The sequence below is a fragment of the Lonchura striata genome, chromosome 15 (assembly GCF_046129695.1).
Source record: "Lonchura striata isolate bLonStr1 chromosome 15, bLonStr1.mat, whole genome shotgun sequence".
In the NCBI taxonomy this organism is placed as follows: Eukaryota; Metazoa; Chordata; class Aves; order Passeriformes; family Estrildidae; genus Lonchura; species Lonchura striata.
This window is the reverse complement of record NC_134617.1, coordinates 10140626-10159289: the sequence shown is the minus strand read 5'-3', so window position 1 is coordinate 10159289 and position 18664 is coordinate 10140626. Positions and strand designations below refer to the sequence as shown.

General features: G+C 39.5%; 1 protein-coding gene across 7 annotated transcripts in view; it reads right to left on the bottom strand.

The window, feature by feature from the left end:
* Nucleotides 1–18664, bottom strand: part of FSTL4 (follistatin like 4) — a 214351-nt gene that overhangs the window by 35126 nt on the left and 160561 nt on the right. For all 7 annotated transcript variants that reach the window (XM_021549489.3, XM_021549484.3, XM_021549488.3 and 4 more), the window contains one exon: nt 8679–8845. In XM_021549489.3, coding sequence (XP_021405164.2) covers nt 8679–8845 — 167 coding nt within the window. The remainder of the gene's footprint in view (nt 1–8678; nt 8846–18664) is intronic.

Here is an 18664-nt window from a genome sequence, read left to right as displayed (position 1 = left end):
TGAAAATTGAGTTTAGATTAATAAAAGCAGAATGGCTCCTTTAATAGAATAATTTAGTCCAAGGAGTTGTGGAAAAATGAGACAATATAATCTTCTCCATTTAAGAATGTTACTTCCTTTAAAATATCACAAAAAATATTCTGAATGCTTGGTTTGTGCTCTGTAATTGTCTTTTTAAGGATGACCTGTTTTTTCCCAATGCAGACAAATGTATTAATATAAACAAAAACCCCTGCAGAACCAAACAGGTGCAACACAATTGTATTAACCTCCTTTCCAAATGTGCTTTTCTTGAAAAGAGGGTTTATATCGGTAAAAGCAAAGTTTGTGACTTTTAAAATCTATTTTCTGACCTCTGGTGTTCAAAGAGTTATCAAAGATGATTTAGGTTAGTACCATATCACCATGTTAGGCATAGAAGGGAATTATCAACCCTGTATTAGAACCTGCAGGCACTATAAGTTCATATATGACTACAACATTATTAATATTTGAAAGTGTTTAGGAGTGGGAAGGAAAAAGAGATTGTGGCATTAAATGTTTAATGCTGAACCTCTTGTTGGTACAAAAAGTAGACTGAATTCCCTAACAAATTAATGACTTTCTGTGTGTTTATTGCAGCTCACGGTTTTCTCCTAGTGTTTCCCTGTGGATACAGTTAGTACATTAGGATTGCACTGTTACATTTTATATCTATGGATGCATTCTTATGCACAAGCACTTTCTTTGTGTATTTCATAAGGGTGTATTTGGAAGTGCTGTAAAAACCCAAGCCCTGGAGCATTAAGAAATGATGAGTCTTTGATTCCTTAATAGCCTCTAACTTCACATCCTGCAGTCGGGAGTGCTGTGTTGCAGTTGGAAGCTGTGAGATGCATTTGGGATGTGTCCCACATCCCCCTCCATGCTGCACTGCCTCTGGGAGCTCTGAGGAGCTGCTCAGCTGCTCCCAGGCCACTGCCCTGTGCTAACAGGGTGTGAGTGAGCCCCGACAGCTGCTGAGCTGCTGCTCTGGTTTGCTGGCATGTGCATGGGGTGGGCAGAGGGAATGGGAATAATTCACCATGCGGAAAAGCAGAGGAAAGAATTTCACATATTTTGACTTAGTTCAGATGGCTTTTGCTTGTTAAGCCAGTTCTCCAAGTCACCACAAGCCTGAAAGCAGACAAAGCAAAACAAAAACACCTATAAAACTGATGCAACATAATTCTTCTCTCCCCAAATGTATCCCAGATTTAAAACTGACTATTTCAGGGCTGTCTGGGAGGCTCAGCGAGTGCTGCACACCCCAGGGAGCTGTTACTGCCCTACTTGACCCCAGTAATGCCTCACAGTGAATTGAAAAGACATTTAAATGTATGATCCCATGAAGAATAGGCAATCAGTAGCAAGGCAAAACCAGCAAGTTCTGAGATTTACTCTGGTTTTCCTCATTTACCATGGAAGGTGAATTATCATGGAATCATGGAAAGGTTTTGGTTGGAAGGGACGTGTAAGCTCACATGGTCCAACCCCCAGTGCCACCTTTCACCAGACCAGGTTGCTCCAAGCCCCATCCAACCTGGCCTTGAACACTTCCTGGGGTGGGGTGTCTCTGGAGAGGATGTGGGTGCTCAGGGATGGGATATCTCACCATTTTCTAGTGAAGAGGAAAAAAGAGAAGGGATGAAACTAGAGGCAGTACCCATTTAACTCCACAGAATCATAAGCCCTGGATCAAAGCAGTCAGATAAGGGCAGGGTGTTCATCACCTCTACCTTATGAATTTCATTATAAATTAATTCTTTGAATAAAAAAAAATTCAGAAAGCTATGCTTATAATTTATCATAATTGATAAAGTCAGCTAGTGACAGCTGATAAATTGACTTCTCCAGCAGTTTGTATCACCTTTTTTCTCCCTTTTTCAAATAAAAAGTTCTCTGTCCTTCATGAGCTCCTTTCATGTCTTGCACTTACCCTTCAACCGAATGATTGATTAAATGACCTCAGAATATGTTTTAACTTTTCAAGTTTTAAAAGAAATGCATCACCTTGCATTTTACATTGGTAACAGCTTGGTAATCTATAAAATATTAAAAAAAAAAAAGTTGCTCTAAAAAAATAACAAAGCAGATCCTAGGATCCTAGAAAATGGATATATAACTTTTTTTTTGGTACAGTATTTCCTTTCCTTTCCATCACTACTGATTACCCAAGGCATTGGTCTTTCCAAACACAAGATTTTTCATATTTATTTATCCCATTCCCATTCTAATGCATTCCCTGGTCATGCACTCTGCCGCGGTTCAGAGACACCGTGCTCAGAGATGTGTAAAACATTGCATATTACTTGTAAATCTTGTTCACATTCTGTCTCAAGTGAATTCCAGCCTGTGATTGTAACACCACAAATCTGCTGCTCTGACACCCAGGAAGGAGCTGGCAGAGAGGAGCCACATTAACCCTGGATGCTGAGCTGGCTGTGATGCCACAGGGTGCAGGGCACTGCCACCCACCTTTTGCCTGTTTCAGATGCATTTTCATGAAGCTTTCTAACATGCCTTAGGGTTGATCTAACATTTTAAACCCTTTACATTTTTGTCAAAGTTTCTTGGTTTTCAGGAAGATTGAAGAGGAATGAACATAGATGTTTCTTATTTTTTAAGTTAACTTCCAGCTGAGAAAAAAACCCAAACTTGGCTTCAAACCATAAACAGGAAGAAGAAACAGAAAAGTTAATCCCACTGACATGAAGGCAGAGATTCCCACATCTCCAGCTCTCAGGAAGGGCACACTGGCACCAGTCATTCCACAGTATGGCACTGTGGGTTACACACTCCCTTGCTCAAGCCATTTGCACCCACACAGTGATTTTAAACCATCCAAGTTAGATATTGAATGCTCCTAACAAATACTGGGCAGGAGAGAAGCCCTAAAATCAGTTGATACCCTCTCACCATGATGGTTTAAAAGTGTTCATAGCAGAAATAATGGCAGAGGGAATTAAGTTCCCTGAGTGGTTCTTCTCTTGGGAGATTTGCTTTCCAAATACTATTATTACTCCTACTACTAATAATTGACTTCTTTTTTAACCTCTTCCATTTCAGCCCTTTCCCAAGCCCAGGAAAGCTGGAGACGTTCTCCACGTGGTTTCAGTGCCTAATGACAACACCAGTCCTGGCAAAGGGGCTTGCTGGTGTCACCAGTTTTCCACTAGAACCCCAGAATGGTTTGGGCTGGAAGGACCTCACAGCTCATCTTGCCCCAGCCCCCTGCCATGGGCAGGGACACCTTCCACTAGACCAGGGTGCTCCAAGTCCTGTCCAGCCTGGCCTTGGACACTTCCAGATGAAGAAAAACACCATCCTAATCTCACAATCACCAGCAAAGCTATTAGATCACACTAAAAAAAGCTTGCCTGATCCTCAGTGTCCTAGAAATCTCTTATAATGTTTATAGGATTTTAAAACAAAATGTACCCAAGCATTTAATGAGATTATTATTATGCAAAATCTACAACAATGGCTATCATTTTGGAAATGATTTCTCCTCACTAATGAAATGTCTCTGATCTTTTTTACAATAGATTTATGAGTGATTCATATAAAAATAATAAAAACTAAATTAATCATGGGTCCTCAAATCACTTTCTTTGATGCTTTTAATAATTCATTTCTAGAGACAAGCTGAAAACTTATGCTTCATTAATATTATTTGTTCTTGGTTTTAGATATCACTTTAGTCATTTACATGGAGGGAAATTCAGCCTTAAGCAAATGCCAGAATACTATTGCAAACACAGCCTGATGGGGCATTAATTTATCTTTCCTTGTTTTCCTGCTCAAAGAATTTAACACAACATGCTGCTGAGTCAAAACATTTTTTGCCTTGAAAATATGGACATGAACTTTTTAGATAGCTGTGTAATTATAAAAAAAAAATTGGTGAGTTTTACATCCTGAGAAACTCAGAGATAACATGACAAGGAAAACGAATAGTACGTACATTCCTCTAAAAGTGCAAGTGGATAAAAAAATTGTATCATAATCTTCATTATGACAAAATGTGAGACTATATATTCAGAATATAATGTCAATAGTAATTTTGCACTTAACCTCTATTTTAGAGCCTGTTAATACATTAAGAAGCTATAAGCAATTTTGTAAACTTTGACTGGAAAAAGAAAAAACTTAGTTCTAAATATCCCAATTTCTGCAACCTGCTCCCATCACTGCATCACTGCAGCATCTAGGATGGCCCAGGGTTTGATCATTTTAATGGCCCAAATTCTATTAGAAGGGAGTTAATGGGGTTATTCATACATGAGCTTTTTATTACTTAACAGTGAATCTACATTAAAAACATCAACATGAATACGTTGTCTTCATACAGACTATTTTAATGAGAAAACTAATCCCAGTGACTTGGCTTTTAAAGGTTGGCTGTTTACTTTGGGTTTCAAATATTACACATGGAAAAGGGACATCTTCATGAACAGACATGAAAAGTGTCTCAAGACAGGTAGGCACAGCTCTTGTAAGGCCATGAGATGTACATGGAGGTGATTTCCCAGGGGGATGGGGAATACCAGCAGCCAAGGCTGTGGTCTGGAGCTCTGTGCTTGTCCCTGGGGGGGGTGTTTTGAGAGAGCAAGGCTGTGCCATCTTACCTGACATCAGCAGAAATGAAGAACTCTTACACAATTGGTTATATAAAGCCTATTTTTGAACTAATGATCCAACTCCAGTGTGAGTTACAGTGTACAAATTAAAATGAAATGAGTAATGAAAGACACTAATGAGTTTAGGCTATAGCTACCTGCATTACACTTGATAATTCAGCAAATTCTTATCTACCCCTACACCATATTTGTTTTCTTATGGTAAACTTCTCTTTCACCATGCTTCTGAAGGAGCAACTTATATTTATAAATTTTATCAATTTACACATGTTTCTCTGGAGATAATGTCAAGTCATGTGAAACAATACCCTATAAATATGAAATGCATTTGACTCCATGAGGAGTTTATTTTATTTTCAAATTGAGGACTGCTTTCATAATCACATACTTGAGAAAACATATAGCTTGTTCCTAGGAGGCAAAAGTATATTATTTTGAATGATGATACATTTTAACCACTTCACTTTTGTAGTCAGAAATCAATTTATAGCTATAACAAATTTATCAGTTTCAGCTACATTATAGTTATTTTCTGCATGAGAAAAGTTGATGTGACTTTATTAAAGTAGAACTGCAAAGGGAGTTCTAATGGATAAATAATATGGATGGGTAATTTATGGAGAAATAATATTTTTATGCTAAAAGAAATCTTAAATGTTTGCAAGAGAAACTATTTAATTACATGTACCATTAGGATGGCTCTTTTGCAATAGCTATATGACAACTCATTAATAGAGCTCCCATAGACGGGATATGACAAATTACTACCAGTTGCTTATGAAAGCTTCTGATTAAGAGAGCAATGAAAATTTATAAATATTTTGTTGCCAATCAAGATATCACATAAAAGTGATTTAACTAATGCAGTTAAACAAATAGGCTTTATAGCAATTTTCAGTCTTTCAGTTCTGTGCAAATTTAGGCTTATCTAGGGTTTTATTGACTTTGTCCCTCCCAGTATTACCCTGGAACACAGGGCACCTTCTCAGATCACATTTGTCATGAGTCTGGAGAGAATAAAGCAACAAAGGACACTTCAGCAATGCCGTTCCTCTGCTGCTCTCACACCTAGTTGGCAGGATTCTGTTTTTTTCAGACTTGAGCTTCTACTTTCATCTGAGTTCTTGAATTAGCATTTAGAAGAGAAAGAGTTCAACTGAAATATAATACCAGGACTTTTCCAAGTGTGTGACTATCCTGTAGGTCTGTATGTGATTAGCAACGTGCCAAGAGCAGGGAGGATTTTCTTGAAGTTAAAAAGGTACAATTAATCTCCTGTTGCACTTCCAATTAGCCAAATTGCCAACCTTATTGTGAAAAGCAGAAATGCAATTGAGTTTCTGCTTGAGGCGTACTAAAGGAAAACCGAAGTAATTTAATTAACTACCTTCAAGTACATTAAGAAGCACACAGCCTTTACTTTCTGCTGTCAGTGCCTTTAAACAGATTATTGTTTAATGTGAGTTTGCGTACCCACGTAAGGCTGAAGCTTTGAACTGTCTGCTGCCACCCCCTGACCTGAGCTGTTAGACTTTAAGAAAAGACCAAGATGAATAGAGGGATGGAGCACCTCTGCTACAAGGAAAGGCTGAGAGAATTTGAATTCTTCAGCCTGGAAAATAGAAGGATTAAGGGTGACCTAATTGTGTCCTTCCAGTACCTTAAGGGAACCTACAAGAAAGGTGGAGAGGGACTTTTAAACAAGGGCATGTAGTGACAGGAGAACAGGGAATGGGTTAAAAGAGAGTAGGATTAGATTAGATATTAGAAAAAAAAATCCTCTCTGCGAGGGTGTTAAGGCACTGACACATTTCCCATAAAAGCTATAGATGCCCCAATCCTGGAAATATCCAAGGATAGGCTGGATGAAGATTTTGCAACCTGGTTGGTTATAGGGGGGTTGGAACAAGATGAGCTTTAAAATCCCTTGTAACCCAAATCATTCTGTGGTTCTAGGATAAATAAAAGGCTGCACTGAGAAGCTGAAGGACCATCCCTGTTGCCACCAAGTGCTTCAGACATGCAGGTGCCCATCCTCAGTAGACAGAGTAGACATGCCTGAGTTCAAGCATCCTACATAATACCCACTGTGGAAGAGGGGAAAAAAAAATGGCAATCCCTAAATTGTGCCTCCTCAAGCAATCAGACCAGAATATAGACAGCAGTGTATATATAGAACATAAAATATTTACACAGTGTAATTAAAGATGAAAAAGTTGTGGAGGTGTTCATTAGACTAGAAAAGTTGATGTGCACTAGTAGCAGGTGTTATATAACAAGGTGATAGGGGTCATAAACTGATATGTAACACATTAAAATTGAGGCATAAATCTTGGTTTTTCTCCTTGTAATAATCTCAGAGTGCTCTTCTGATACAGTTTTTCAGTGATATACTAGTTAAAACAGTTCAAAAAGTGATGGTTTTTCTTGCTGTATTACACTCCATGGGAATGTTGAATCATTCAGGAACCAGTCAGCTCATGTGTAAGGGCATAACTCTGCCTCTTAATATAGAATCACCAATGAGAAAGAGAATTACTTATAAGCAAATCAGAAATCCACTTGGGCCAGTGCTAAATTATGTGAGGAACTGGCATTTAAGTCTGAAAACATATTCAACATTCTGTTTAAAATAGTAGGAGTTGCAAATGAACTCTCAGAACAAGTGCCATCAGTTCTTCAATAATGTGTTTCTACTCAGGTTCTTGGACTGTGATTTTGTGTCCAGTTCACACAGGAACTTTAAGTCCTTAAGATTAATGTCATCATAACCAAAATTTCATAAATGTAAGCTAAATACCTGTAATTTTCATTATTTTTGGCCAACAAATCCCAAGACTGCTCTTGAGCCTTCAGAGGCTCTGCTATATTTCCATATCAAGCTCAAAGCAGTGAAAAAAAAATACAAAATATTTTAAATGGATAATACTTGCTGTGATGAAAAGAAAAATATGTTTAAATGGTTTTAATTGCTAACTTTGTGCGCACAGTAATTACTTATACATTGTGCAAATGATTTTCCTGCTAAGGAAGAGTCAAAAAATAAAGTACTGGGATGCTGTGTGTATTTCTGTCCTATGTGCTGTAATCTTCACATTTTACTGCAGAAGAATAAACCAAAGATTTTTCCCATTTCAGCAATCCTGGATACACAACAATTTAGGGAGCTACATTATTGATTGTAACAACTCTTAACTGAGTGCTTATCAAATTAACAAGAACTGAACAAAAATATAAATCAATTCTTGCTGCAGTGTAATTAAAAGAAAACCTGATTTACCATACACTTTAATGAAAAGAGAAATGAAATACAGACCATATTTTTTGTACACTACTTTCCACTCTCTCCGTAATTAAATGTTATTAAATAAATGAGTAAGTTTATACCATCATTCAGGTATTGTTTTTACTACCAACTATGACTCAGAAATCAGACCAGCACTGTGAATTAAAAGAGATTCATCTTCCTTCCTGCGACGGCATCACCACACCCTGCTGAATAATCTTTTTTTTAAACTGCTCACCAGAAATAACAGCCAAGGAAGGAGAGAGGAGAACTGATTCAAAGGCAAGTGAAACAGGAGGATCAGAGATAAAAACTGATTATTTTGTTTAAAAAGAGAGAAGAGATTCATAGCCACCACAAATGTTTTGTTTCATCTTCTTGATGAACCTTTTTCACTGTACTGGGAAAGACACCCCTGAAGAGTGAGTGGACTGTAGAGCTGTTTTCCCCTGAGTTTTGAGGTCTCTGGAGCACAGGTCCAGAACAATGAAAGAAGCACCAATAAAGGAAGCATAATTTTATATAACTTATTCCAAGTACTCCTGCTCCCCCCTGCACATACGATGCTTTGCTTTTATTCCTGAAACATGTTCACATAAAATCTAAATATCGCACCAGCTTCCGCTTTCCATAAAAATAAGATAAAAGTTGCACCCTTATAACTACCACCTGCTAACTGAGGTCATACTCAAGGTCCTGCTCAGACAATGAGAGGAGAGCTCAGGACGTACGTTGATGTCCTCCAGGTCGAGGAAGTTGAGGACCACGCCGTTGCGTTTCCAGATGATGGGAGGCCGCAGCGCCCCGCGGATGCCGCAGGTCAGCACGGTGCTGAGGCCAACGGTGATGGTGGTCACAGTGACCCTCTGCTCCTCCGGCAGGCTCAGCTGAATCACCTCTGCAGGAGGCAAAAGAACAGGGACAACATCAAATACCACGCAGGGAAGCTGCTCCTCTTCTCCCCTCTCTGACTGCTGTTCTCATTCTGGGAATAACTTTGCAGGATTTTGACAAGGAGGTGGGGTACCTACGCTAAACATAAAAAACTCATCAACAATAAAGCCAAGAAAGAGACAAACTGAATCTGTCTCACTCAAATTCCCTTCACCCCTCTCCTGATGCATCTTGGCTGTGGCATGAGGGATGAGCTGGGCACTAAGGGGAGCCTGGCTGCACTTATACAAAGCAGTCAGCAACAGGAGGACAAGCAAAGGCTCTCTGGCTTGACATCATCTGGACTTGTTTCTCTAGAACACTCTTCTCAAAGTCCTGTGAAAAGGTACAAGAATGAGTCATGTTTGTTCCTTGAGGAAGAATTAAGGTCAGACTGCTGCCACTGAAATATAGATAAACTAAACCTAGTTTCAAACTGACCGAACACTGGAAGTCACCAAGCTTGAAAACTTGTTTACCAAACACAGACACATTTGGCACCTGAGATACAGATGTCCTAAAAAATAAAAGCTTTCTAATATTTTATTTAAATAAAAATCCCAGTTATTCTGACTTACATGTGCCACACAGAAAAAAACTCCTGAGGCAGAGTACCTTACTGAAAACCTCAGCACCAGCTCTCTGAAACCACACTATGTCACACTATTTCCTTCTGGCCACTGCCATGAGATGTGGCTGCATCTTTTGCCATGTGTGGTCACACAAAAAGGTCAGACATGATACCGGAACTACCCTGGGTGCAGATTGCCTTTATGTAGCATTTTGGCAGCAGTGAGACAGTGACTGGGCAGTCAGGCCACATTGTCCAAGCTCCTGTAGCCACAGCTTTGTAATTCACACGATGGCTTTTACCTCCTCTCATTCCCAAGCTCTGCAACAAGAAATCTATATTGCATGTAAATGATGAAAACTGGTCTTTCAAGATAATGGCCCATTGAGAGGAACAGGGAATGTTCACAGCTGGTGTTACTTCACTTTAGCCAACTCCAAACCTGGGCTAGGGAATGAAACAACCTCTCCAGCACCAAAGCTCTTCCTTCCTCATGTCCACTAGCAACAACAGCAGTAAAACACAGAGGAGAGACTGAGACTGCCTCACCCAGGCTATATGCTTTGGGAAAAAGCCCTTCAAACACTGCTGACACTGTAAAATGACATAAAGGTGTCAGGTTACTCCCTCCCATCAACTGGTAAAGTTACTCTGTATCTTGTCCACTTACCTCACAACTCTGTCATTAGATCCCACACAAAATCTGCATGTCACTTGCATGGAAAAAAATTTTAAAAACCCAGTATTGACATTTGCAAGCACAATTTTCCACCTTTTCACATATTATCTAATTGAAAAATTGCTTTAACATCTCTTGAGTAGCAAACCTCTTAAATCTGTCACTAAAATATTCAGCAGCCTTGGGCAGCTTGGGCAGACTCAGTGGTCTCTTATGACAACTGATTGTGAAGAATTAGCACAAAACCTGCTTGTGAAAATACTCCAATAGCTCAGCACCCTTTCTCTTCTACTTCTTCCATCTGAGTGAGAAGCTAACGTGTCACAAAGTGTTCACCACTGTGGATCTGAAGCTGATTTTGGCTGCAGGGTCCATACAGCATTTGGTGTGTCTGCCAGTAGTGGGTATTTCTCCCACTTAAAATTCCCAGTGCTACTTCATGAAGAGTGCAAGCTGTTCTAAATAAAAGGTAACTATCATTTTGATAGATGGTTGACCAAAATTAGGAATGTTTGACCAATGTGGTGCTACTATTCGTGTTGTGGTGGCTCCCAGAGGCATTACATGAGAAGACTGACACAGTCTGACCATCAAACCTTAAAAATCAAAAGGGGAGATGAAGAAATATTGGGAAGGGAACGTTACCCATTCAAGATCACTAGGCAGGTTAGCAACTAAGCTGGGAACACACGACACGTGACTAAATCACACTGCCTTCAGGTACCTGCTGGAAGAAATCAGGGATGTGGCAACTCAGGGGCAGTGGGCCATAGGAATAGAGATGTCCCAGGGAACCACTGAATGGTTTGGGTTGGAAGGGACGTTAATAACCACCTCTGCAACCCCTGCCATGGGCAGGGACACCTTTCACTCAACCAGGCTGCTCCAAGCCCCATCCAACCTGGCCTTGAACGCTTCCAGGGATGGAGAGTCCACCCCACCACCCTCATCCAGCTGCCTGAAAGATGTAAACAGCACACAGGGGCTAATAATGTACTTATTTTCTACATAATGAAGAGCTTCTTTTAATGAATAAAATATTTGGAGTGCACTTGACAGGATAAAGAACTGATAATTACAATAATTTGTAGCATGCAGTAGGGCTAATGAGGACATCTCCTCTTGAGGAGAAATGAAATAGAGGGCCATTCATTTACAAGAGAATTGTTTTTTCATCTTACTGCTGTTTTTCTTAATTCCCTCTGCTGTTTTTCATGGTGCCTAGAGTTCCCTGGCTCATGCTGGGCTTCCATAAGCTCCTTCTTCAGCAATGTTTTTTCAGGGCTGTCTTGCAGTGGAATTTAAGGCTTCCTCCCCATCTTACAAACAATTGCTAAAGAGGCTTTGGCTTTTGCTTTTTAGAAGCACAGTAATGAAAAATACATTAAGGTTTAATTAAGAAGACACCTTGCACAGCTGACATTCTTGGATGGACCATATAAGGCCAAGAGATGAGTTTTTTACATTAAAGCATGTAATTAGCACAGACCATTTCAACAATACAAACACACTCCTTTTTAGAGTATTTCTATGGAGTATATTTGACAGCATCTTATTACCAGTACATTTGAGGGACTCTAATTAACATCTAAAAGCCTTTCTACTAATACAGAATTATTTTGTGTGGTTTCAGTTATTGCTTTTTTGTTTTCAATAGAAAAAGATTTCATTATACAAGCAGGTGTATTGGGGAGGAAACAGGGTTCCCTAAGATGATGCGAGAGCTAAGCTTTTTTTAAAAGACTCAATATTGTATTAAGTTATAGAGCTTAGACACTGCTGCTATTGGTTTATGTGTAAAAATTATTCAAGCCACCATAATGGTTTTGTGTAGAGCCTCTAGATGAAGTATTGACCACTGTTCATTTTATTTTAAAAAACCTTTAGCAGATAAAAGGATTTTTACCATGGGCATAAAACTGAACAGAACAAATAGACAATATTCAAAGGGTGCTCATTTGCAGAAGAACACAAACTGGAATGGAATTTGGTCCTAAAATCAAGCAATGTTATGTTCATCTGGAAATCCTTCAGGATGATGCATGCAAACCATTTTTCTACATTCCATAGGCTCTAATATCAGTCCTTGCTGATCATAGTTATCAAGTTGTGTCAAACCTGATACTCTTCTCTGGGATTGCAGCTGAAGTAGCTCCTCAGCTTACTCCAGCTGGAAATAACTGCCAACTATTCTGCCATCAGAGAGAGATTCTATCATCAGAGAATGGGATGCTATCATTCTTCACTCAATTTTTAATGGTTCCAGACAGGGGTAAAGCCTTTGTAATGATCCCCTTTAAAAAGGAATTGCTGTAAGCATGTGCCTGTGTATCAGAAGACCCTGATCATGGAGACGAAAGGCACCAAATGTGGAACAAAATCAAGGTCAGTGAAAGGCAACCAGGACACCACAAACTCTCCATTGGTGACGGCAGCAGCTCAGTGTCTGAACACTTTGTGGTTCAGGAATTAGGGCAGTGCCATCTTCAGCCCCAAGTGCCTTATTCAGGAGAGTAAGGGATCCCTCTCTGTGTGCTGGGGTTAGTGCCAAGGGGTTATTCAGGGGAGGGGCCACTCTTGTCCATCCTTTCCCACTTTTCCTGCCTGGTATGATATCCAGCCTGAAGCACTGAGCACCTTTGGTGACCCAGCTGTCACCATCTTGATGTTCTTACATTAAATTTAATACCAGGTCCCACTGTGACATATGAGAATGTGAAGTCTTAGTAATTCCTTTCCTTGTAAAAAAGTGTCAGGATATTGCTGAACATTTTCCTCTGTCCCTCCTCCTCTCCAGTGGTATTTAAGGTGCTAAGCTGGAGTTACACTGCACCTCCACAAGCTCTGCATACTAATGCAGCAGGTATTACCTGTTGTGCTGGTTTATCATGGAAATCTTTTTCTCCGCTGTCATTTGCAGCCCACCAAAGGCAATCATAATTTCAAAATGAAGACATGTATAATTGAGGTCATTACAGGGAGCAGCCTGGAACAAACATCTATGGAGAAAACCTCATTGATGTACCATGGCATGGAGATAATTTAGATAGTGATGTTGGGCACCTGCCTTTGCTCATGCTGCACTACCTACAGAAATAGATTTCACACTTCAAATAGTGCTTAATACCATTAATTATATATCTTCCCTTAAATCTAAATAAAATACACATTTTAATACATTGCTGCCACCTTTAATCATTGCTACAGTTGTTCATGCATATCTTGCCTTGCTGAAACAGAATATCATAGAATTCCAGAATGGCTTGGGTTGGAAGATTATGTCACTCCAATCCCTTGTTGTGGTCAGGGACACGTTCCACTAGACCAGGTTGCTCAGTGCCCTCCAGCCTGGTCTGGAACATTTCCAGGGATGGGGTATCCTCACCTCCTCTGGGAATCCGGTGCCAGGTCCTCATGACCCTCACAGAGAAGAATTTCCCCATAATATTTAATCTACTCTTGTTCTATCACTTAGATCCTGCTTACGAGACAAGGCAATACTTTTTAAATCCTGTAACTCATCCTCAGAAGGGAGACAATGAACCAAAACATAGCCTTGTTTGATGTTCAACAGGAGAATGACTTTCAAAGAAAGTTTCCAGCACTGCTTCTTGCCCCCAAATTAATGCAGAGAGACCTGTTGTTTGTGAACTGAAGCATGGGTAACACAGCCCTAAATACGTCGTGTTTCTCCAGCAATGGTTCAAGTCAGGGGTGATTTAATGGGATGGAAACTTTAGTGTCTACTTAATTCCCCAAGTCCTGCAGCTGTGTTTATGCACTGCATTAGTAAAATCTGTTTATTGCCTTGTGGCCATGAAGGTCAGTGGTGATTTTAGCATTTGTTTCAACATATAAAAGAATTCTCTAGCTGAACACATTCTCAGGCGAAGACCTAACTGAATCCAGAAAACAAAAACAATTAATAGAACATAGACAAAAATAGAATATACCTTTTATAATTACTCTTTTCTCCAGTAATTTTTATGAGATATATTTGGCTCTGCATAGAATTTGGAGAAATTTTAGACCCTCTTAAAGCTGAGACAACTGCAACTAATTGGTTTTAAAATGACCGTGTTATTTGTGAGATGCATTTCTAAACGTGCAACTGATGGTGATGTTTGGCCAGTCAAGGAGGGACTCTGGTGATAGTGCTGGGGACACACTGGGATAGGATGTCATCTGGTTAGTCACAGCAGGGAGAGGCTAAAAGCAATGAAGGGCGATTCACACTGAGTCTGAATCTGTAGAACATTGTATAATATGCTTATAAATTGCTCATATTAGGATTTGATTTAGTTTCTACCCTACTCTACAGACCAAATAAATAAATTTGTAACGGTCTCAGTACACAAATTACCCTGGGTTTGCATCCTGTTGCAAACCTCTCCTATTGGCTGCTTTTAGGACTAGCTCCAGAAGAAACACTGCCATGCCATCACATTTTGCTGGTTATTAAGGTTCAACAGGCTGGTCTTACCCAGACACATTTAACATCTCACCTGCCCAGAGTCAGGTGAAAGGATTATCCATCACCCAGTGAAAAAAACAACTTAGAATTAGAGAAAAGCCAATCATGCTACTAGAATTGTTTATGTTAATAATTAAAAACCTTAGAGTTGTTAATGAACATGATTGAAGTAGTTCACAATTAATGAACCCAGAGAATTCCTACAGCTCCCACATCAGTTCAGTGCAGGTGACTGCGATGAGATTTCTGGCTTTATAACCTGTGAAAAACACCACCAGGAGATGGCTCTGCCTCTGGCCACACTTGGTGTGACCCACCACTGCCCAGCTGCCACTGTGGGAAATCTCAGGAGCTTGGTGTCCCTCAAAAAGACATTCCTCTAAGGATTGCAAGCTTAATTAATGTGAACAAGAAGATGATTTCTAAAGCTGAGTAGAAATGTTCATATCTCAGCTTTATTTTGTAACTGCAATAATTCAGGTTCTTAAGGCAATTTATAAATCCTCAGGACTTTTTGTGGGCTACTTCCGAAAACATTTTATTGCAAATTCTCTACTAAATTACTAATGCTGTTTTTAAAGTCATAAAAAGGCATAATTATATATCTAGCAGAATTTACTACCTGAAGCACTCTTCTGTCATTACTCTTGATGGCCATGGGCTATGACTCCCCAAGGTAGGTCCCAACCTTACATTTGAAGCTAAACCCCATTTTGCTGTGGAATTCAAAATAAATGTGTGCAAGTCCCCATGACACTCAGCTCTGGTGTGGTGATAAAGACACTGCCTCTCATCCCTATCTAGCCCATGTCACCATAACTTTGAACAAATGTAAGAAAAAAACAGCTATTAAAATAAATAAATATTATGATATATTTTACTTTTCTTCACCAACTGTGTCCATAAAATGCTATTGATGACATTTCAAAGAATGGTTTGGGTTGGAATAGATCTTCAAAGCTCATCTTGTCAACTCCTTACCACAGGCAGAAACAACTTCCACAAGACCAAGTTGCTCAGAGCAGTTGATTATTTATGTAATGAGAATATGCCACAGAAAATAAAGCATAACTTGAAAAAAATATTTAATGTCAGAGTCAGCTTTTAAGGGGATTAGAACTTCAGAGAGACCACATTGTCCTGCTTCTATGAAATACCTGCATGTTCCCCTCTGGAAGAGTGAAGGAATGCCCCAGGGGAAGTTGAGCATAATTTCCAGCAGTTGGGTTTGAGAGCAACTGAAGATCAATTCAGATCTCCTGAAGCTCAGATTTGGAGGCTGGTTCCATGTCTGAGAGGGTGCCTCAAGCCCCTTCTGAGCCCAGCTGGGACCCTGGGTCACCCTGCCTGGCTTGGTGATCTGCTCCCAAGAACTGACTAGAGAGAATCTTCAGGTGACTAATTCTGAGCCACCTGCACTGGAAATGGCACATCTGGAGAGCCAAACTCTGTTCAAACAGCTGTTTAAACAATTATCTAAATTATACACAAAGTCCTCCCAAAAATGATACATATTTAAGAAAAGAAGACCAGCTCTCTCATATGAATATGTACCAAGCATATTCACATTGCTATTAAATTTGCTAAAAAGTGTTTATATTGATTTTTAACCAAAACCAACTTTTTTATGTACTTTATCCTAATGATCAATTTGTTTTCCTTTTTTTTAAAGGAAAGAAGCAACACACTATCCATCACAAAATCCCATCACTGTCCTCCTGCTACTAATCAGAGGGAGAACATTGAGTTTGTGCAGGAAAGGATAATTAATTCATTCTTGAAAGTACATGAATAAATATAAGTTGTTCAGTGCTTAATTATCTAATCTCCTGAGAGTAGTGATGGATTCATTATGTAAATAGGCATAAGTAGTCTATTTTAGAAAAAAGTTTACATAAAAGCATTTGTTTTTATTTTAAATTCCTATCTCCCACAGATTGAGAGCAATGTTGATATGATTAATTTCTGATAAAATATTCCCCTGTTTTACCAAGAGTGTCCTGCTGAGATTGTAGCAGCCATGCATTTCCCCAGCCACTTTATTAATCTGAAAAGTAAAATACCTAATGGTCTAACTGGCTCTCAGAATTCCTTCAGGGAGGCATAGAATCACAGAGTGGTTTTGGTTGGAAGGGACTTTAAAGTTCATCTTGTTCCACCCTCCCTGCCCTGGGCAGGGACACTTTCCTCCAGACCAGTTTGTTTCAAGCCCTGTCCAACCTGGCCTTGAACACTTCCAGGAATGGGGCAGCCACAGCATCTCTGGGCACCCTGATCACACAAGTTTAACAAGAGACTAAAAAGCCTTGTCTCTTTTTCTTAAAAAAATCACACTACAAGGTCCTCTTCTGCCTTTTTCCAAATAACTGTGGGAGACCAGAATTAAAATCTCTCACTGACCCCATCAAAAAATAAAAAATACTATGAATTTTTGGGGACAGATGTGGAATGTTGCAGCTGCTCTGAGTTTCACATTTTCTATCCTCCTGGAACTCTAAGACACAGTTAGCAGCTGTTGTTTCATTACCATAAAAGCAACATTTGTCTCTTTTAAAAGGTTTATTTTAGCATTTTTAGGAGTTAAAAAGTTACTCCAAATCCAGAAATTCCTTAGCTTTGAGACTGAGAAATCTTTAGCACAGGCAGATTCTGTCAAAACAAGAAGACTTTGAACAGCCACTATCTATATTTAAACTATGGTATTTCAGAGTTTCAGAAGAAAACCCATACAAAACCACTAAACTTACTTTTGTAACTTTTCTAAGTTACAACGGCTGAACTGATTTATACCTGATTTAAGGCAGAAGAAAATAGCTTCTAGTGGAGGATGTGGTATGCCAAGTTTCTCCCTGGAGTGAATTTTTATGGATGCTCTATAAACCCCTAGGGTTTATCATGGAAATACTGTCAGAACATTAAGTTCAACATGACTCGTGGGAACCACTAAGATGTGTACAGAAATTACTTCAAATATGGAGACAAGTCAGGCCATGGGATTTTTGGGGTTCAAGAAAAATTCACATATAATTTAAAACCCCTGAGTAATCAAAAATGGCCTTATCAAACTGCTCTAATCTTTCACTCTCTGTTCATTTTCCTTTGAGTTCCTGGCCAGCATTTTGAAATGAGTGTGATGCACAGAAAAAATGGATGAACCAGGAAACAAGGATCCTAGAAACTAACCTTGCACTTCTTCTAAACCTCAGATTAAGGGTTTGTAAAAAAAAATCCCAAGCGTTTAAAATCTATTATGCATATTTTTTTCACATCCCCACCTTTATTGTGCTCATAAAACAACCAAATCAGGTAGGGCACACCTTTGGAGTTGTAAATAAGCATTAGCAATGTTTTTCATGGAGTTTTCATTGCTTTCTATGGATGACTGCAAATTTAGCTACGGTGATTATATGGATTTTGTATATTTTCTGAATACAGCTATGTTCAGGATGCTTAATAAATGCAAGGATTCTGCTCTCCTGTGCTCATGCCAATTCCAAGACACCACCTGACATACCTCAGGTTGGATGGGGCTTGGAGTAACCTGGTCTAGTGGAAGGCATCCCTGCCCATGGCAATGGGGCTGGAACTGGATGATCTTTGAGAACCCTTCCAACCCAAACCATCTGTGATGCATTTCTTCTCATCCTGAAGTGCTGCTGGTCCTGTCCCAGAAGGTGACCAGTCTAATGTGTGCTGCAATGATATACCAAACTGGAGATGGCACAAACAGAACAAATTTGGCTAGTGGGGGTCCTGCAAGGTTACAGCAAGATTGCTCTGCAGCAACATTCATGCAGCTAACATCTTGCATTTTCAAAACACTTTAGTTGGTAAAAACTTTGGCACCAGCACTCTCACCATGTCCTTCCCTTATTCAGAAGTACCTGGATGAAGTTTAGGAGAAAATCAGGAATGTGCAGAGGAACAGCAAAGAACCAGGTAATTCAATGACATTCCTTTCTGGGGAGGATGATGATGCAGGGAAAGCAGAAAGCAAAGTACAGTTCCTAAAGAAAATCCCTGGTTTACTGCTATCAGCAGGAAACACAGCATTGTCTTT